Raw genomic sequence first — 20,901 nt, 5'->3', positions numbered from 1 at the left:
AGGAGGAGGAGGAGGAGGAGGAGGAGGAGGAGGAAAGAAGAAGAAGACGACAAGGGTGTTGAAGGTTTGGGAGAAAAGGAAAGGCATGAAATAATTATCTAAGAAAGTGGTAGAGTAGCCAGGTGCGGTGGCTCACGCCTGTAATCCCAGCACTTTGGGAGGCCGAGGCGGGTGGATCACAAGTTCAGGAGATCAAGACCACGGTGAAACCCCGTCTCTACTAAAAATACAAAAAATTAGTTGGGCACGGTGGCGGGCGCCTATAGTCTCAGCTACTAGGGAGGCTGAGGCAGGAGAATGGCATGAACCCGGGAGGCGGAGCTTGCAGTGAGCCGAGATCGCGCCACTGCACTCTAGCCAGGGGGACAGAGTGAGACTCCTCCTCAAAAAAAAAATAATAAAATAAAATAAAATAAAAAAATTAAAACTAAATTAAAAAAACTACTTTAAAACATAATAAAACAAACTGTACAATTTCATATTCCTTATGCACAATAACATTTAATGCTTCCTACCTTTAAAAATGTTCTTTGTTTTCCTTAGAATGCTCTTTTGTTCTCCCCCTTTTGATGAATTCGACCTATTCGTTATTCAGCTCAAATATTACCTCCCTAGTCAGATGCTTACAGTCTGGGTTAGATCCTCCTTCCTCCAGCTTTTGAAGCATTGTGTTTGTTTGGCTGTTTCAGCACTTGTCACATGGTCCATGATCCTACCTGTACATTTCTAAATAAGCTGCCTGCTAGCCCCAGTAATACAATGATCTCTTCAAGGACAGGGAGTCAGTTTGGATTTCTACTTCCACTTCGGACATCATGGGTTGAAGCAGCAGTCAGTTGTTGAAAACTCCAGGTATACAGCATCTCATACAGTTCTCATAGTCACACTGTCCATTTGCTGTTATCATTCCACTTGACAGATGGGGAAACTGGAGCTCAGAGAGATTAAGTAGCCTGCTCAGGGTCATAATGCTATAAATTGATTTGAACTCATACTTTCAGGCCCTAAAGCTCTTACATTCTTTCTTATACTTCATGCTGACATATATCAGTTGTACAAAAGCAAACTCAGCATTTGAGAGTTGGGCTTAAAACAGGGACATCTATATTTTTAATGCTTTGTTACTGTATTACAGAAACACTGATATATAATGAGTTAATTAAATGAAAACATTTCTTAGGTTGGGAAAGATTTGTTTTGGGGAAAGCCTGTTTCCCTGGGAAACAGACTTACAGATTTCATGTAGGAGATTAGAAAATGCCCTTAGGAACAGCACCTGTGAGGAAGCAAATGCAGCAGGATTGGGCAGAAGGAGAAGAAAGGTTCAGTCAATCCCACAGGGACTTCTGGAGCTGGGACTTTGGAGTCATGCTCGCCTGAGGCAAGAGCCAGCCATTGCATACTGGCTCCTCCAGGAAGGGGCATAGCCTTAAGCAAGACAGTGCCTTTCAACAGAGGGCAAGTCCAAGAGGGAACTCAGAGGTGAGTTGTCAATAGCTAGCACTCCCCAGAAGCTGGAGGATCACGTGCCTTGGTCCTGAAGGGGATCTGCACCCGCATCATGGCATCCACTTCAGGTAGAATCTGACAGTGGTTTTATAAATTGCTAAGTCCTTTATTGTTTCAGTGAAATTTTCTGAAAGGAATTTAAAGGATTTGAAGAATTCTATGCAAGTTCAGAATAGGCCAGACCACAAAGCTGCAAGTTTCTTATCCTTTTACCTTGTGAAGATTTACCTAGTGTAGGATTCTAAAAGTGTTACACTAAAAATTCTTCCAGTTGTTATCAGTTGTACAAGATGCATGATAATTGAAGAAATAAGTAAGGCTTCCATTTCTTTTGATGGAATTTGATCCCGACATGAAACCTCCACTTATGAAAAAGTGAAATGAGGAAACTATACTGTTTAGGTTTTATTTTTCTGTATGTTAAATGTTTTTCAATAAACATGTATTTTATAATTGGGGAAAACAAGATATATTTAAAAAGGACATTTGGGAGAAGGACAGTACTATCATCAAGTTTTGAATATAATTAGAGGCAAGTTCCAAAATTAGAAAATGGAACATGCTTGAGAAACTTGTAAGTTCTTTAAAAGCAGTGTTTAAGCCGGGCGCGGTGGCTCACGCCTGTAATCCCAGCGCTTTGGGAGGCCGAGGTGGGTGGATCATGAGGTCAGGAGATCGAGACCATCCTGGCTAACACAGTGAAACCCCATCTCTACTAAAAATACAAAAAATTAGCTGGGCGTGGTGGTGTGTGCCTGTAGTCCCAGCTACTGGGAGGCTGAGGCAGGAGAATGGCGTGAACCCAGGAGGCAGAGCTTGGGTTAGGGTCAGCCTGGGCGACAAAGCGAGACTCCGTCTCAAAAAAAAAAAAAAAAACAGTGTTTAAAATTAAGATCCATTAAATACATTTACTTGTAAAATGAAAAGGAAGAAAAGATGAACCAACACTTGGCAATAGGATAAACAAATCCTTATCTGAGAATGACATTTCCGTTCCCTGTTATTTATAAGGGATACATAATTCTCGGAGTAACAAAAGCAAGAAAGTATAAATAGTAGAATTAAATGCTTAGTGCCTCTTCCACCTCTAGCTTTCCCAGCCTCAGTTCTGTCCTGGTTTATCCCAGGATAGAATAATGGATAGCACCTACCCATCTTTCACTTTAGAATTTTATAACTCTTGGCCAGGCGCGGTGGCTCACAACTGTAATCCCAGCAATTTGGGAGGCCAAGGCAGGCGGATCACTTGAGGCCAGGAGTTCAAGACCAGCCTGGCCAACATGGCTTGAACCCGGGAGGCGGAGGCTGCAGTAATCCACGATTGCACCACTGCACCCCAGCCTGGGCCACAGAGCGATACTCCGTCTCAAAAAAAAATAAAAAATTTATAACTTTTTATTTTGAGCTAATTTCAGACCTTTAAAAAAGTTGCAGAAATAATGGAATTTTCAAATATTCCTCACCTAGCTTCCCCTAATGTTAACATCTTGCATAACTGTAGTACAATTGGAATCAGAAAGTTAATAGTGGTATAATTATTACCCATACTGTAGATGTATTTGAAAAATTATTTGAGTTTAAGGTATTTTACCCTGTTTCCCCTTTTTTGTTCTAGGATCCCACATTGCATTTAGTCATTTTTTTCACCTGTATTTTTCTACCAATCTTTAACACTTCCTGTCTTTCTTTTTCATGATCATTATGCTTTTCAATAGACTGATCAGTTTTTTTGTAGCATTCCCCTCAGTTTGAGTTCGTCTGATGTTTTCTCATGACTAGGGTGAAGTTACGCGTTTCTGGCAAGACTACCACTGAAGTGTGATGTGTCTTTCCCAGTACATCATATCAAGGGGGTAATGATGTTGATCTTAATCACTTGGTTAAGGTGGTATCTGCTGGGTTTCTCTTCTGTAAAATAACTTCCTTTTTCTTTGTGGTTAATAAATATCTTGGAGACTCTGAGACTGAATCCTATTTCACATCAAACTTCAGCATTCATCAGTTGATTTTGTTTGCAACAATTATTACTGTGGTATTTGCCTAATTATGATTTTTTTCCCGTTTCTTTCCTTCTACATTAATTGGAATTCTATAAGGAAAAGCTGTGCCCTTTCCTCTAGTGTACTTATTTGGTTATTTATATCAGTGTGGACTTAAGAACATTTATTTTATTCTGCAGGTTAAAATTTAGTGCCTTCATTATTTTATTGTTTAACTTTTTTTTTAGCTTTGACCATAGGAGCTTTTTCATATGGACTCCTGTGTTCTTTCAACAAGCTTTCTTCACTTTTTGAACACTTCCCTATTCTTTGGCATCATAAGATGTTCCGAGTTCATCTTGTATGTTGCCTGCCCTAGTCTTGGAATCAGCCATTTCTCTTGGCTCCTTTTTTTAGTAGAAAATGGTGTTTAGATCCAAGATCTGGTTGCTAGATATGCTCAGTACTTTACTGTGGAGGCATCAGTACTGCCAGGCCCTCTCAGCAGGCAGAGGTGGGAAATGTTTGTCTTCCATTTTGTATTCCCCCATTATCTAGTTGGATTTGTTTGTTGATTGGTTTGTTGGGCATGTGAAATATCACTGTGGTTCTAGGAGTCAGACCTGTACAAAAAGAGATACTTAATGTCACTTCCTCCTCATCCCTGCAGTCCCAATCCTAATCCTCCTTTTTCCCCCACTCACACCCTGTTCCTTTAGTTTCTGGTTTATCCTTCCTGATTTCTTTTGCTCAACTGAACAGATACATGTATATTTTCTTATATCCCTTCTTCCTTATAAGAAGGGGAACATACTCTAGCCTTTCTTTTGTGCTTTTCTTTTTTAACTCAACACTGTATCCTGGAAATCAGTTCATAGAAATCGTCCTCACTCTTTTTTTTTTTTTTTGAGGCAGAGTCTCGCTCTGTTGCCCAGGCTGGAGTGCAGTGGCCGGATCTCAGCTCACTGCAAGCTCCGCCTCCCGGGTTCACGCCATTCTCCTGCCTCAGCCTCCCGAGTAGCTGGGACTACAGGCGCCCGCCAGCTCGCCCGGCTGGTTTTTTGTATTTTTTAGTAGAGACGGGGTTTCACCGTGTTAGCCAGGATGGTCTCGATCTCCTGACCTCGTGATCCGCCCGTCTTGGCCTCCCAAAGTGCTGGGATTACAGGCTTGAGCCACCGCGCCCAGCCATCCTCACTCTTTTTTACAACTATGTGGTACACCATTGTTTGGATGTACCATAGTTTATCCAACTGTATCCTGTATATGTATAAAAGCTGCTTCCAGTATTTTGTAATTATAGTGTTTCAGTGAGTAAACCTTGTTCACAGGTGTTTTCATTAATCTTATGTTCATGTGTATTTTACTGTTATTAGAGGTCTATCTTCAGAGTGGGATTGAAATGGAATTACAGGGTGGAAGGGTAAATGCATATGTAACTTTGCTAAGTGTTGCCAAATTTATCTCCGGAAAGCTTGCACAGATCTGTACTCCTGTCAGCAATGTGTGTGTATACCTACTTTCACATGACCTCAGTAAAAGAATGTGTTGTCATATTGGTATTGAAATTTTAGCACTGTAAGTAACAGGTCATTTTGGAAAACCTGAGCTTTCACCAAATTCAGCTATTTTGATTTGCTTTTACTATTAGCATATACCAAAACAAATAGGCATATTAGAGGTTCCTTCCTTGCATCTTAAAATTCATCTAACACATCTATAATAACATTTTTTTTTCTCCATTCTAGGAGTTGCTCCTTTCATCTATTTGTCAGACGAATGTTACAATTTACTGGCAATAAAATTTTGGATAGATCTTAATGAAGATATTATTAAGCCTCATATGTTAATTGCTGCAAGCAACCTCCAGTGGCGACCAGAATCCAAATCAAGACTTCCTACTTTATTTGCTGGAGATTTTTCTGTGTTTTCTGCTAGTCCAAAAGAGGGCCACTTTCAAGAGACATTCAACAAAATGAAAAATACTGTTGAGGTAAGGTTACTTTTCCGCATTACCACACATTTTGGTATTTTTCTATTTTGACAGTCAAGTATCAAGGAAATAGCTTTTATACAAATTGGATAGTTGAGGTAGTATGTGAGGTAAAGTTTAATCATATATTTATTGCCCATGAACCTCAGGAGATGGGGGAATGGGGAAATGACAGCAACTAGAAAGAGAAGAATGACTTGAAGGGAAATGAGTTAGGAGAATTTGTGAGAAAGATGTTCAGAAATGCAGACTATGTAAGCAAACTGGAAATTGGTTACAAGAATAATATGAGTTATCTGTGTCACTCATCTGTGGTTTGCAGCAGTTGGCATTGTGATTAGTTAATAATATGGAGACTACAGGTTTACATTTAAACTCCATATCTAGTGTTTTATACAGATTATATCTCTTTGATTTGAATTAATCCCAGATAAGAGACACTGAAATTATTTTCCCTAGATCATGTATGCATTTTTTGCTTAAATCTGTATATACATTATATAATATTAGCTGGTGTTTATTGAGTGTTTACTATGTGTCAGACCTTGTTCTAAGCTTCTCATTTCATTCTCCCACAACCCTGTGAGGTAGGGAACTGTTTTTCTATTTTATCAGTGAGAAACAGGTTAAATAGCTTGCCTTAGGTCAAATGCCAAGTTAATAAAACTAGGATTCATACTTAGGCCATCGAATGCAGAACCCAAACTAGGAACTGCTATGCAATGCTGCTTCCTAGTAAAATTTGAGAGTTCATGAATTGGTAACTAGTGAAGAATTCGCAAAAAATAAGCCTCCTAATTCTATAGTTTAATATTTGAAATGTGTGTTATTCAGAATTTATATAAAAATATATTTTTAAAGCATTAGAGTAGCTGTATAAAGAAAGCTGTGTTGATATTTTACCTAAAGACTCTATGCATAATGAATAACACTCTGCTATATCTAGTTTCTCAATTAGGGGTGGGAGTTGTATTCATTATTTAGTTCCCATACAGTGTATCTACTACTTACACCCCAGATTTTCTTTTTTTTTTTTTTTGGAGACAAGAGTCTTGCTTTGTCATCCCCAGGCTGGAGTGCAGTAGCACAATCTCAGCTCACTGCAGTCTACACCTCCTGGGTTCCAGCGATTCTCTTGCCTCACCCTCCCAAGTAGTTGGGACTACAAATGCGTGTCACCACGCCCAGCTAATTTTTGCATTTTTAGTAGAGACAGGGTTTCACCATGTTAGGCAGTCTGGTCTCGAACTCCTGGCCTCAAGTGATCTGCCCATCTTGGCTTCCCAAAGTGCTGGGATTACAGGCATGAGCCACCGAGCCCGGCCTACACCCCACATTTTCTCTTAGACATCTTCAAAGGCAGTTTACTAGTCCTGCTGAAGAGACAACTGTCATTTACATAGCATTTTAAAGTTTTACAAAATACTGTCATGAATTAGGTTAAACCATATGAAATTGCTGATATTTGACCAGCTGTGACTTTTCAAACAACAGTTTCATGTAGTTTAACCTATACATTATTTCAATTAATTCTTGGAACAGACGTGAGGTAGGTGAGGCAATTCTCTCTTTTCACTAACCTACGAAGTACCTTTATAGATGTGAGATGATTCCCAGCTATTAAGTAGTAAATAGAGCCGGGACTTGAGCCCCAATCTTCCAGCTTCAATTCAGATCATATGACAGCTTGCTGATTAAACTAGATGACTAAAGAGATCTTTCATTCAGACACACATACTTTTTCTCTCTTCCCCTCTCCCTATCAGCTAGATTCCCCTCAATCACTGGTACTGGTTTTGTAATTTTGCATTGGCATGTTTGACAATTGGTATCACATTTTTGGGTTTTCATTCTTTTTTGGTCTGAACTTTTCATTTCTGTTTTTAAAGGAAATACTTTTGGAAACAAACGTGGGTTTGCAATTTATAAAGCAACTTTTCTGCTTATTTTCTTAGAATATTGGTATACTTTGCAATGAAGCAGAAAACAAGCTTATGCATATACTGCATGCAAATGATCCCAAGTGGTCCACCCCAATTAAAGACTGTACTTCAGAGTCGTACACTGCTCAAATCATTCCTGGTACAGGAAATAAGCTTCTGGTAAGTTAATGTAAACTCAAGGAATATTATAAGTATTATATATGGAGGCCATCGTATATTCTGTTGTGGACCTAGTAAACATGGTAAAATGTAATTAAACTTAATTAGAAAGTGTTGTTATGTGGTTCCTATAAATATAGGTTATTTAGAAATTTTATTTATTGAAGCAAGATATGAAACTTTGGGTGCAAACTTTCCAAACAGGTGCTTTCATATACATGTGATTGAAAAGTGTTTTTGCCTATTTATTTCACTGTTCCATACAATTAGGGTTGTTTCTAAGCTGTTTCTAAGCTGTTTAAGTGGTTAAATCACAGTAGATGCAAATCAAGCTACAGTCTTTAATATTGGCTAATGGCTGATTCTTAAATAGCTAATACTTGCTAAGGGTATCTATATTAACTCATTTAATCCTCATAACAACCCTATGAGATAAAACCTACGTCCTCACTTAATATTGTCAATAGGTTTTTGGAAACTGATTTTAAGGGAAATGATGTATAACAAAACCATTTATTTTTCTCATCAGTGTTCTAACAAAACGATGTTGAAGGAAATGACATTGCTCGAAGACCTGCTATATATTGTTTGACTCAAAGTCAGTTTCCAAGAACCTGTCAATGACGTTAAGTGAGGACTTTACTGTATTATCCTCATTTTATAGATGAGGAGACTCATCTATAGAGAGTATAGAGAGAGGTTAAGCAATTGCCTAATAAAGTCACAAAGCTAGAAAAGTAGATATTAGAACCCAGGTAGTGTGTGTTCTTAAGATGGCTGTAAAATGTTTATGTTTATTTAATCTGTTAATAATAAAAAAGAAAAGATTGAAGCGTAAGTGGTGTCCCCTACCTCCTTTTAATCTTTTACTGTGATTATTCCTCATTTTCCTTTCTTTTAATGTCATTTTATATGCTCTTATGCAAAATTACTTCCATCTAGAATAGGAATAATGTGAATTGAAATCACCTAACCTATTAGCAATTAGGGGAGGGAGATTGTGTGTAATATTTGCGTACTTAAATATTTCCAGTGAAAAAGAGTTACTTCGATTTAGTTTGTTATGTTAGTACGTAATTATGATAGGCTACCTTTTAATTTTTTTATCAGATATCTTCTCCTAATTGTGAGCTATATTATCAAAGTCCTTTATCACTTTGTATGGCCAAAAGGAAGTCTGTTTCCACACCTGTATCCGCCCAGATCACTTCAAAGTCTTGTAAAGGGGAGAAAGAGATTGATGACCAAAAAAACTGCAAAAGGAGAAGAGCCTTGGATTTCTTGAGTAGACTGCCTTTACCTCCACCTGTGAGTCCCATTTGTACATTTGTTTCTCCAGCTGCACAGAAGGCATTTCAGCCACCAAGGAGTTGTGGCACCAAATACGAAACACCCATAAAGAAAAAAGAACTGAATTCTCCTCAGATGACTCCATTTAAAAAATTCAATGAAATTTCTCTTTTGGAAAGTAATTCAATAGCTGATGAAGAACTTGCATTGATAAATACCCAAGCTCTTTTGTCTGGTTCAGCAGGAGAAAAACAATTTATATCTGTCAGTGAATCCACTAGGACTGCTCCCACCAGTTCAAAAGATTGTCTCAGACTGAAAAGACGTGGTACTACATCTCTGATCAAAGAACAGGAGAGTTCCCAGGCCGGTAAAGAAGAATGTGCGAATAATAAGCAGGACACAATTACAACTAAAAAATATAAGCATTTGCAAAGGTGACAATAAATTATTGACGCTTAACCTTTCCAGTTTGTAAGACTGGATATAATTTCAAACCACACATTAGTACGTACGTGGCACAATGAGAAAAGAAATTAGTTTCAGATTTACCTAAGCGTTTGTATATCAGATGTTCTTGGCCCGACTCTGTATTGGTATACTTTTGCTTCAGTTGCATATCTTAAAACTAAATGTAATTTATTAACTAATCAAGAAAAACATCTTTGGCCGAGCTCAGTGGCTCATGCCTGTAATCCCAACACTGAGAAGCTGAGGTGGGAGGAGTGCTTGAGGCCAGGAGTTCAAAACCAGCCTGGACAACATAGGGAGACCCCCATCTTTACAAAGAAAAAAAAGAGTGGGGGAAAAAAATCTGTAAATGTTTGGATTTGATCACTACAAGTATTATTTTACAAGTGAAATAAACATACCATTTTCTTTTAGAGTCTGTCATTAAATGAAATGAGGTCTCTTAGTACAGTTATTTTTATGCAAATAATTCCTTTTAGTTTAGCTACTATTTTAGGGAATTTTTTTTTTAAGGTAACTCACTATGAAATAGTTTTCCTTAATGCACGTGTTGGTTCTGCTATAGTTTCATCCTGTTCAAAAGGCAGGATGAATATGATAGAGTGGTGTTTCCTTGTGAGCAATTCCTCATCCTTAAGTCAGCATGATTATAAGAAAAATAGAACGCTCAGTGAACTCTGATTCCTTTTTACTATTCCAGTGTGATCTCTGAAATTAAAACTAAAAATTCAAATACTTTAAATCAGAAGATTTCATAGTTTCATAGTTGTTTTTTTTTTTTTCCAACAAAATGGTCATCCAAACTCAAACCTGAGAAAGTATCTTGCTTTCAAATTGGCACTGATTCTGCCTATTTTTAGCACTATCACAGGACCCAGAGCCTATGCCTTTTTAAACTTTATCACAAAAGCAGATTAGTTCAATTTAAGGTGTTACTCTCATTTGTTATTTCTCTTTTTTTGGAGATGGAGTCTCACTTTGTCACCCGTGCTAGAGTGCAGTGGCATGATCTTGGCTCACTGCAGCCTCCACCTCCCGGGTTCAAGTAATTCTCCCACCTCAAGCCTCCCGAGTAGCTGGGATTACAGGGACGCACCACCATGCCCAGCTAATTTTTGCATTTTTAGTAGAGACTGCGTTTTACCACGTTCACCAGGCTGGTCTCAAACTCCTGACCTCAGGTGATCCACCTGCCTCAGCCTCCCAAAGTGCTGGGATTATAGGCGTGAGCCACCGCGCACAGCCTTACTTGTTACTTTCTTATGTTTAATAGAGAAAAGGGATAAAGCAGTTCTAACTAGGAGTTAATAGCATGGAGAAGTTCTTAAATCAGATGTTTTAATGCCTTCAATTTGTATATAATATCATGTTTTCAAATCTAATTATAAATATGTTTAAAACCAAGAATAAATCTTTTAAAAAATTAACTTGTTTCCCTCCATAACTGTGATCCATGATTTTCCTCTTCTGTAAAAAGCATTAACAAAAGTGTCTATTTTGCTACTCCTTGTAACTTAAGTATTCTGCAAGTCTAATTAATGTGACTTAAGTTTTATTTCTAAAACAGTTTGGTTTTCACATCCTAATTTTGCAGTGATCTACTCTAGACCAAGGAATAAAACTTGGGTTTCAGGAGAACAGAAAAAAATTATAAGAATTTCACCTGGCCGGGCGCGGTGGCTCATGCCTATAATCCCAGCACTTTGGGAGGCCGAGGTGGGCGGATCACGAGGTCAGGAGATCGAGACCATCCTGGCTAACACAGTGAAACCCCATATCTACTAAAAATACAAAAAAATTAGCCGGGCGCAGCGGCGGGCGCCTGTAGTCCCAGCTACTCGGGAGGCTGAAGCAGGAGAATGGCGTGAACCCGGGAGGCGGAGCTTGCAGTGAGCTGAGATCGTGCCACAGCACTCCAGCCTGGGGGCAGAGCGAGACTCCGTCTCAAAAAAAAAAAAAAAAAAAAAAAAAGAATTTCACCTTTTCTTTTTTGAATGCTTGATAAAACTGCTATTGTCTGTTCTCATGTAGAAAACCCATTATATTGATAGATATTTAATGGACACACTCTTTTTTATAAATTATAAATAACATCTAAGCTACATGAACAAAATATGAAGCTTGAGTATATGTGTATATTATCCCCTCAAAAGTGACAATTTAATGATTACAGAGTCAACATACTGCATTATTAGGGATAATGGTAAAAATTTGTGTTATTTATTCAGCAATCATTTAATGAGATCCTATTGCACATAAAGAGCATTTGCCAGCTTTATGAATGATGCAGACAGTGAACACAATACAAGTCAATACTAGGTGTTCAAAGAGTTATATAAATCAGGAGCCATGGGAGTTGAAAGGAAAAACAGATCACTTCTATAGGGGATAAAGTTGATGGCATTGATCAATTTTTATGGTTTACAAACCAACTATTTCAGGGGTCAGTTAGGAGAAGAAGAGACATTAAATAGGCCAGGAAACTATTCTTTAGAGCTCTATAAAAGTTATATAACCCTAGTGGTCACTCACTTAGCCCAGGTGAGCCCAAAACCCTGAAGCAGGGAGCCAGCCAAGTCAGGAAGGCTTGATTCTGGTCATTTGAACCACTCCTGTGAAATCAAAGGAGGGTAATTTCCACTTTGGGCTCTCTGACATTTCTCCCCTCTACTAGCCCAGATGAGTCAAGCCATCCATATTGAGCTGGTTATGCCACCACCCTATCAACCAAGATACCCAGGACCACTTGGGCCTGGAAGATGGGAGCATTATTAAGTGGATCATTAGGAGATTATTGTATGTTATGCTTGGAGATACAGAATTTAGCAAAACTGATAACACCTTAGATTCATTGATATTTACTATTGTCAACCAAACTTACTCAAAGGAGATACCAGTTTTTAAAATGTTAATGAAGAAAACATTACATATGTGTTGCTGGTGGTCACGGAGATGTTGAGCAGGTTTCAGTAGTGTCAGATAATGTTAAAACAGTCTCATGTACACAGATCAAATATATAAGCAACTAAATTATAAGGTTGCTTTTGTCATTACCTTTATGATCCCTATTTATTAAAAAAAAGACTGGTAAATAAGCCTGTGATACAGAAAAACTGGTATCAATTGTTGAGTTTCTTGGCATTTAGGTAATTAAATTTTTTTTATTGTTGAATCAAAAGATCCAATGACAAATCCATATAAATGTGATACCATTTACAATTTTTAATAACCATAAAAAGCACCATTATATAGGACACTTAAAGTAATTTTTCACAGAACATTAGAAAGAAGCTGTTGGCCAACAAGAAGTAGAGCATACGTCCTCTGTGGTCTTGTCTATCGTGATCTCACGCTAAATCTGATTCCAACCTGTCGGAAATTGATTTGGATTCATAAATTCAGCATCAGTATAAGACATTCCAGAGTTATGAGGACTTGATTGTCTTAATGCCACATAAAACATCAACTGCTCATTTTGTAATGAGCATGGCTTTTATATATCCCTGTATGACCTATATCCTGGGGTGCCTGATTTCTTGCACTCCCAAACATTTGAGCTGCCAACTAATTACACATGTTAATAGGCATAATTTTAGAAGTCATTTAGCTATTCCTTTTAAAAGTTAGTGTTTTATGAAGGCAGGCTTATTTTATTTACACTATTAGCACAACAGCCAAAAGTTATTCAGGTTCAATCCTGCTGAATAAAGTAGTAAAAACACAAAGTGTGACTTTAAATAATGACACTGATTTCCCTCAGTAGCTCCTATAGCTATTAAGGATTTGAAAGTATTTTTAACAGTGATACATCATTAAAATAAAGGAATAACCTCCCAAAGTGTCTACTTTGAAGGACATTGTTCCCAGATGTATACTTTCTGGCATATTAACATTAAAGGAAAATCAGTATCATAGAGTCTCAAATCTCACATTTTTAGATACATAGATTATCAAAATAGCAATGGTGCTAAAACTTTTCCTGCCCCCCCACCACTTTTCTCCACCTTCCCAACTTTCCTGATGGAGATGAATTTCCTGAAAAAATAAATAGATCACTTCAGAGAAAATGGTACTGAAGCTTATATATAATATAAACGCTTTATTTCATTTATGAACCTATGTAAATAATCATGTTCTTGGGTGTGTTCTCAAGTTTTGGTTTCAAATTCTTACCCTAGAGAAAGAGCCTGTTTACTCAAATCTGCAGAATTCCCAGCATCAAACCATGCATGTAGAAGCACTTGAACAAATTTTGGTGAAGATAATGAATATAATGACTTTGCTCAGAAATGTTTGAGTTCAGCTGTTTAACACTGGAATTGGAGCTCTGACTAAAATGCAACAAAGAATAACAAAAATTGAAGTAGAAACTGACTTCGGAAAATTCTGCATGGCTGTAAGGTAGGCCTCTAATATCCATGGTGACAACCGCCCCTTCTATTATAGGAGCTCTCACTTGTAAATCCGCCGTGGGCCCTCCGGTTTGGAAACTCTGTGTAGGAATTCCAGTATCTGGCATTGTTGGAAGGCAGTGCATTATTCCTGTCCTGGTTTCTGTTCATTCTGCTTGGTTTTTCTGCATGAAGCACACTGTGAAAGGTAACATCGTGTTCATACCGTTCTTTCATTCGGTGGATTTTTTCTCTTGAGACACCATGAATGTTTCTTCTACATGGAAAAAAAAAAATACATTTAGTTAAGGCAGGATATCACAATGAGTTACTTATATTTCACAAGTCCTCTAGGATTGCAGATATTGCAGTCCCTGTTCTCAGGACTTAGCTGTGGCAAAAGCATAATATCTTGTTCAGCAGTTCTCTTTCAGCCTCCACTCAGGTTTTTCATGCTGCCCTGCACACCCCCAAACCACCCTGAGGCTAGCAAGGAGCTAAAGCTTCAGAAATGCTTTGTTTCTGGTCCTCTCAATTACGTGCTTCAAGACATAAAAGAACACCATGAGATTTTTAAAAAATCATACATTTGCCTGTTAATGTCACGCATATATCTATCATGTATTTATGTTAATCAGTCCCTGATATATACTACTAGGAGATGCTTATTAAAACAATCTTAAATTCTAGTGGGCAAAAGAATCAACTAAGGATATAGTTAGAAATATAATTACCAGAGATTCCAACTACTGAATGGGGTCCATGAACTCGGATTTTAATAGCCACCTGAGGCAATTCTGATGGAGTAGTCCACAGATCCACTATGAAGACACTATCTGCCTATTACCATAAGAGGAACCAGCCTTACTCCTAAGAAGTAAATTCTTATCTCACTGGCTATTGTAAGTCAATGACATTATCAAACAATATAGATAGAGAATATCCGAACCCATGCACTCAATCGTTAGTATTATTTGAACATTTATTGCTGTATAAATTAGAAGCAGCATCTAGATCATAAATGAATCGCAGACTGCTCAACATCTGAAGATCTTTATTTAGCCTAAATGCAAAAACACCATTGACATGTGCAGTCCCATGCAGAGAAAGTGCTTTTCAATGTTCGTTGATGAAGAAGCATTTTAGCAGAATGTTAAATGCATCCTTTTAAAGGACCAAGTCCAAGCCAAGATTTAGCATTTAGCGTTATATTAGAAAACTGACCCAAAACTAAAGTCTTCACATTAATAATTCCAAAGTTATCAATTTCCAAGAATTACCATTTCTGGCCTGAAAACTACCATGTCCATTTCCAGCCTGAAAAGATTCTTTTGTTCGGTCTGAAATACCTGAAAATAGCAGGATACATAATGAGGAACTAGAAAAACAAAGAAGTACCTTGCTAACTCTTGAACGTTGAATTTCCAGCGAGTGTCAGGTTCTCGGAATATAACTTCATAGTTATTTTCAAGTGCCTGATTTTTCAAAAGTACATAAAACATTGAAGACATAGTATGTATGTTTGGGAATGTTTATGCTGCCATTTAACATTTACTACAAATCTTTTCTAGAATTCCTTTTGTTTTACCAGTAATCCAATGCCTTAATTTATCATAATTCATTCATGTTTCATTCCCATACTTAGCAGTTGTTTCATTCCCATACTTAGCCACTCTCATAATTCTCCATGATAAATTTTGCTCAATTTTATCTAGTATGTAGGAAATTTGTAAAAGTTCTTTGTTTTGGATATCTTTAAAAATAGATGACTGAGCTAGTTTAAAACGTCCTGAACACCAGTATGAGCAGTGAACTCAGTGACTTCTCAAAGTCACTTACAGGATTTTTGTAGATTTACTTGTCAGATGCCTTGTCCTAGCCCTCATGCCTTCCTATAGAAAGTGGGAGTACCATAGGAACATAACTGATGAAATGAAAGTGATAGTCACTTACTTTGTATCAACTTCCCTCCAAAAGTAGCTCTCCCCATTATGTAATACGATGTGGGTCAATGCACCGGGCCCCATTTCCTTGAGTTTAGAAAACTATTATAATTTCCTTATAAATATCCAAATATTGTTTGCATTCATAAATTGACTACTACCTTATCTCAAACTGAATTTTCTATTATCACTATAATTTACTGTGTTTATAAAACATAGAGTGGAAAGAGCTAAGCAAAAAGGTTTCCTTTTCATTCTTTACGTGGGCACTTCTCAGTTGGGAAGTTTTTAAATAACACAACCGGAAACCTCTCATTTTTAAGTCTAATGAATAGCTGAGGATGCCTGAAAAAGAGTATACATATCCAGAAGATAAAAAATAAACTGAGGCCGGGTGTGGTGGCTCACACCTGTAACCCCAGCACTTTGGGAGGCCAAGGCGGGTGAATCACTTTAGCTCAGGAGTTCGAGACCAGCCTGGCCACCACGGCAAATCCCCATCTGTACTAAAAATACAAATACTAGCCGTGCCTGTAATCCCAGCTGCTGGGGTGGCTGACACATGAAAATTGCTTGAATCTGGGAGGCAGAGGCTGCAGTGAGCTGAGATCGTGCCACTGCACTCCAGCATGGGAGCCAGAGCGAGACTCTGTCTCAAAACAAAACAAAAAAGTAAAATGACTTCCCTTAGGCTACTGGTCAGTTAGTCATTAAGTCTTGGTTTTAAGTGATGGCCTTCATTCAATTGACTCTTCACATGCCTGTTCATTTCTCGCCCAAGTAGACTCGACATGAACTGAAGTAACCACAAGTGTGCGGCTCATTCTTCCTTACATTCACCGAAGCCCCACAATCTGGGCGTAAGTGGAACTGATGATGATCGTTAGAGAAAAGCACACCTGTAGGTATGCCAGTTAGCCCCAAATGTAAAAAGAAGCCTAACATCGTGAGCCCAGTCTGGACCTATTCACTTCACGATCAACCAGGTAGGGATTCTGCATGATGCAAGAAGGATACTCCACTGTGCTTCCTGCCCCATTTGTATGGTTCTGGATCCTTCCTCCTTTCTAGACCCAATAGGGAATGAAAACATAATCACAAGAGATGGAATATGTATGAAAAAAGACCAAATAGACTTCACAATTAAAGGATAATGCAGGCATCATGCTGTTCTTTGCTATTCTGACAATGGAGAGCTGAGTTGTTTTATATTTATATTTGCATTATGTCATCTCAATAAGATTAGAGTGTTAATCCTAATTCTGTTTTTATTTTTTAATTTAAAAAATTTTTTTTTTTTTGAGATGAAGTTTCACTCTTGCTGCCCAGGCTGGAGTGCAGTGGCACGATCTCAGGTCACTGCAACCTCTGCCTACAAGGTTCAAGCGATTCTCCTGCCTCAGCCTCCCGAGTAACTGGGATTACAGGCGCCCGTCACCACGCCCGGCTATTTTTTTGGATTTTTAGTAGAGATGGGGTTTCACCATGTTGGCCAGGCTGGTCTTGAACTCCTGGACTCAAGTGATCCACCTGCCTCGGCCCCCCAAAGTGCTGGGATTACAGGCGTGAGCCACCACGCCCGGCCCTAATCTGTTTTTAAACTAAAATATTCTGTTGCCCTGGAACTCCCAGGCAGCAACAGTACACAGTGTGGAAATCCCCGGCTCACCAGAGGCAGAATGGTCCTGTTGTGACCTGTAAACACTCCACTGGGAGCGTCATCTAGTTGAGTATTGCTCTGCACATTTCAGTGGGTGCTCCTCTGTATGCCTTGCCTTAGGAAAGTAATTAAGACAGAAAAGTTATCAAGAATTCACACCAAGGACCATTTGCCAAGGACTATTTTTAAATTGTATCCTGAAGTGAGATTAGCATCTCAGCAAACTTCAGCCATTGAACAGCAGAGAAACACTTAACAGAAAACCTCGTTACCTGCTCCCTGGGAGAACTACTGTTAGCAAATACGAAATCATTGGAACATCAGAAAAAGAGGAAAGAACAGATGCTTCAGCTTTCTCACAAAATGTCCGTAACTGAAAATTCAGAATGATACTTCTTCCTACCATGACTGCATAGGGCTTCATTTCCCAGGCGTGGAGGTTGGTATTATCAATAATAATGGGGGAGATGCCATTCCTCATTGCTTTCCTTGCTGCAACACAATGTTACATAACAGTGAACAACATGCAACAATCAGAGGGAAGGGTAAGCGTAATCTCTATTGGTCATTTTTACTACAGGATGCCCTCATCTCCTCATCACACAACTTCAGTGTCACCTATTTCAGACCCACTATCAATAATTTTCTTTCTCTGGAATCTAAGGAGGTTACGCTCTGGTGTTCTGTTTTGGGGAAAAAAACGGCAGAACTTTCGGTTCATTCTGCAGCAGCTACAATCTATGTGCACATCAGGGTTTCCCAGGAGTTTGGAAAGGCATTTGTCACCTCTTTTTTGGTTCCATTCATGAGCTTCCTCCAGGAAGTCAGGATTGAACTCATAGGCACCATCTTCCCTGAAGAAAAAATCATCCGTGCTGAAAATCAGGGCCCTGGGAAAGTCATGCTGCAATTGTCTGGAAAGTGGAGAAATTAGAGAGAGGTTTTCAATATTATGTATAGTCTCAGTAGAAATAATTTCCTTCCATCTCTAACATTTAGCGGTTATAACATTGAGACCACCAGGTTTGGAGTTGTTAAAATGCAGCTTTAAAAGAGAGATGTTTATTATGTCTAGAAGGCATTACTCCTTAGCAGGAGGTGGGAGAGGGCTGAGAGGCGGCAGTGTGTGCTGCTGGTCCTTGAAACTAAGGTACAGTCACTGCCGCTGCCTTCTGCAGCAGCAAGGACTGACTCAAGAAGAAACTGAAGCTAAGTTGGGGGCCTGGTGACTGTCTTTCCTCCTGAGCACCAATCCTAGTGCCCATTTCTCTCCAAGGCACCAGTGCCCCCACCTAAGACCTGCCCATGGGTGCCAGACCCCCACGTGGCAGCTTTCCCTCGGCCCCCTAAACTCTGAGCTGGCCCATTTCCTTGGAGCTCTGTTCTCTGTAAGGACCCATCTGAGAAGCTAGTTCTAGTATGAAATGTGGGTAAATGATGCATGTGCTCTACTTTATTAGGTAACATATTTATGTTTTAATGATGGCCTGAGCCAAATGGGAGAAAAGCAAAATGGGAGAAGGAAAGCGTCAGAGCCACTGTCCCCTACCTTCCTACCCTCCCCCACTCTGAGCGTAAGTAGGAAATATCACAGCAAAAAGAAACACCACCATGGAGCTCCCCTTTAAAGCAAAACCAAAACAAAATGAATATGCTTATTCAGTGCTGCACAAAAGAACTTCAAAGAGAAGATGTTTCCACTTGAAATCCTCGCTCGTACTATCTTTTGGCAGAAGGTGGATGTCATGCTCTGGAGGAACTGGAGACGTCTCTGAGCTTCGTTTCCTCATCTGTAAAAACTGAGGACAAACAAACCCAGCCAACAAACAGAAAATATGGTCATGTGGCCATGCTCAGAATAAGAAGATATTTAAAAATCGGAGGAAAAAACATTGGAGAATGACAAGGACAGGAAATGCAAAGAGAAAGCAAAGCTATTCAATGTCTTTTTTGTTGTTGGTCTTCTCCATGGAGCAGAATGATCTTTAATCCAGGAAGAATGGAACAAACATGAGGCCTTGGAGCCACAGATGAGTAAGCACTTCACGTGCCCTGACAGGCTTGGGAGCCTCTGTTTTCTCAACTGTAAAACACAGATAATTATCCCTACCTATTAAATGGAGCTTCTAATCAGACTGAAATGAGGACAGTATGAGAAAACATTTTGTACCCAGTAAGGCACTCAGAAGTAAAGTGGTGTTATAATAACCATGAGGCCACATTGACCAACCCAGACTGTTTATGTGCCACGGTAATAAACACATCGGAGAGCGCGTGTCAAGTAGCCCTTGAGGTACTGCAGTGAATTAAGAGAGAGATGAAAGACAAAAGTAAAATGCTTCCATTTTCAAAAATGAGTGAATACACATTCCAGAAATGGTAACTAAATAGCTGTCAAAATTCTTCAGAAGCTTGACAGCATTTAAAAAGAAGGCAGCGTAGATCGCTGAAAAAGTAATTCCAAACCAAATGCATTTTTTTTAAATGAACTAAACAGTGGCAAACAAGGAAATTCAGTGGACATACTATCTTTGTTTAAACAGGAATCTGACAGTCTCCCTTGATAGCCGTGTGGGGGAAATGCGGCCAGTAGATAATATACTTTAATACCAAAAGAATATTAGTTAATTACCCAACTCATTAAACATTGAGCACCTAACATGTGCCAAGTGCCAGGTGAAGCGTTAAGGTACAGAAAGTAGCTGCTTTCAAGGAATTCATGGCCCAGCCAAAGGAGCCAGCCAGCGCAGCGCACAGCGGAAAAAGCTGGCCCAGCAAAGCGCTGAGAGAAAGGGTCCGGAGCCGGGGAAAGGAATGGAAGGAGTGATGCAAGTTTGACTTAGTCCCTGAGGGATGAGAACACTGTTGCCTCTTGGGGGAGGGGCTGAGAACACCGGCGGGAAAGAGAGGAGGAAGCGAGTGCCCTAGGGCTTGTTAGGGGAGAAGAGGCTGTAGGAAAAGCAGAAAGACTCTAAGGGTTGAAAGAAGCAAATCATCTTTGAAACACTGTCCGACTGCCACACAATTTAAAGAGAAATTTGGCCACCTTGAAGGTGTCCAGAGAAGAGGGACCAGGTACATACAAGGTCCAGAAACCATGTCGGAGGAGCAGAGATCCTCGAAGACAGACGGAGTGTTTCAGGCAGAACAGAGAATAAAAGGGATAAGGTGATAGTTCTCAGACGTTGGGAAGCCTGTTGTGTGGATGCGGGAATGAACTTCTGTGTTGGCAGTTTGGGCTGGGCTTAGGTGGGCCGATCTGCGGGCCTTGCCTGGGGTCCCTGCGGCAGCTGCGTCACCTGACAACGTGGGGCTGGGCACAGTGCCCTAAACAGGGTCCTTCACACGTGTGGTGGTGCTGGCTCTCACTCCGCGGGGCCTGTCATCCTGAAAGAGCCGCACCCAGGCCTCTTCACAGACCGCGGTATCTCAAGAGAGCGCGACAAGAAGCTGCTTGCCAGCGCTCCCGCACCTTCTGTTGGTCAAAGCAAGTCACTTTGCTGGCCCACATTGAAGGACGAGGAAAGCAGACTTCTTGATGGAAGGAAGAGCAAAGAAAACGT

At 39.5% G+C, this 20,901-nt stretch overlaps 2 protein-coding genes across 11 annotated transcripts in view; one reads left to right on the top strand and one right to left on the bottom strand.

Annotated features, from left to right (window-relative positions):
* Positions 1–10,412, top strand: part of BRCA2 (BRCA2 DNA repair associated) — an 88,920-nt gene extending 78,508 nt beyond the window's left edge. For both annotated transcript variants that reach the window (XM_023208782.1, XM_023208781.1), the window contains exons 25-27: positions 5,237–5,481; positions 7,437–7,583; positions 8,694–10,412. In XM_023208782.1, coding sequence (XP_023064550.1) covers positions 5,237–5,481; positions 7,437–7,583; positions 8,694–9,314 — 1,013 coding nt within the window. In that variant the 3' untranslated portion in view covers positions 9,315–10,412. The remainder of the gene's footprint in view (positions 1–5,236; positions 5,482–7,436; positions 7,584–8,693) is intronic.
* The window catches only part of N4BP2L1 (NEDD4 binding protein 2 like 1), a 42,899-nt gene that overhangs the window by 3,657 nt on the left and 18,341 nt on the right, over positions 1–20,901 (bottom strand). For 2 of the 9 annotated variants that reach the window (XM_023208797.2, XM_023208793.2), the window contains 4 exons: positions 18,125–18,252; positions 17,742–17,830; positions 15,016–15,084; positions 12,398–14,012 (listed from right to left, as the gene is read on the bottom strand). In XM_023208797.2, the coding sequence (XP_023064565.1) occupies positions 13,956–14,012; positions 15,016–15,084; positions 17,742–17,830; positions 18,125–18,252 (343 nt within the window). In that variant the 3' untranslated portion in view covers positions 12,398–13,955. Of the gene's footprint in view, positions 1–3,802; positions 4,112–12,397; positions 14,013–15,015; positions 15,085–15,133; positions 15,211–17,741; positions 17,831–18,124; positions 18,253–20,901 lie in introns of those variants that run through there. The other 7 variants (XM_023208796.2, XM_023208790.2, XM_023208789.1 and 4 more) reach the window with 6 other exon arrangements.

Source organism: Piliocolobus tephrosceles, chromosome X, assembly GCF_002776525.5.
Source record: "Piliocolobus tephrosceles isolate RC106 chromosome X, ASM277652v3, whole genome shotgun sequence".
In the NCBI taxonomy this organism is placed as follows: domain Eukaryota; kingdom Metazoa; phylum Chordata; class Mammalia; order Primates; family Cercopithecidae; genus Piliocolobus; species Piliocolobus tephrosceles.
Note: the sequence above shows the minus strand (reverse complement) of the source record. Positions and strands in the feature narration are given on the sequence as shown.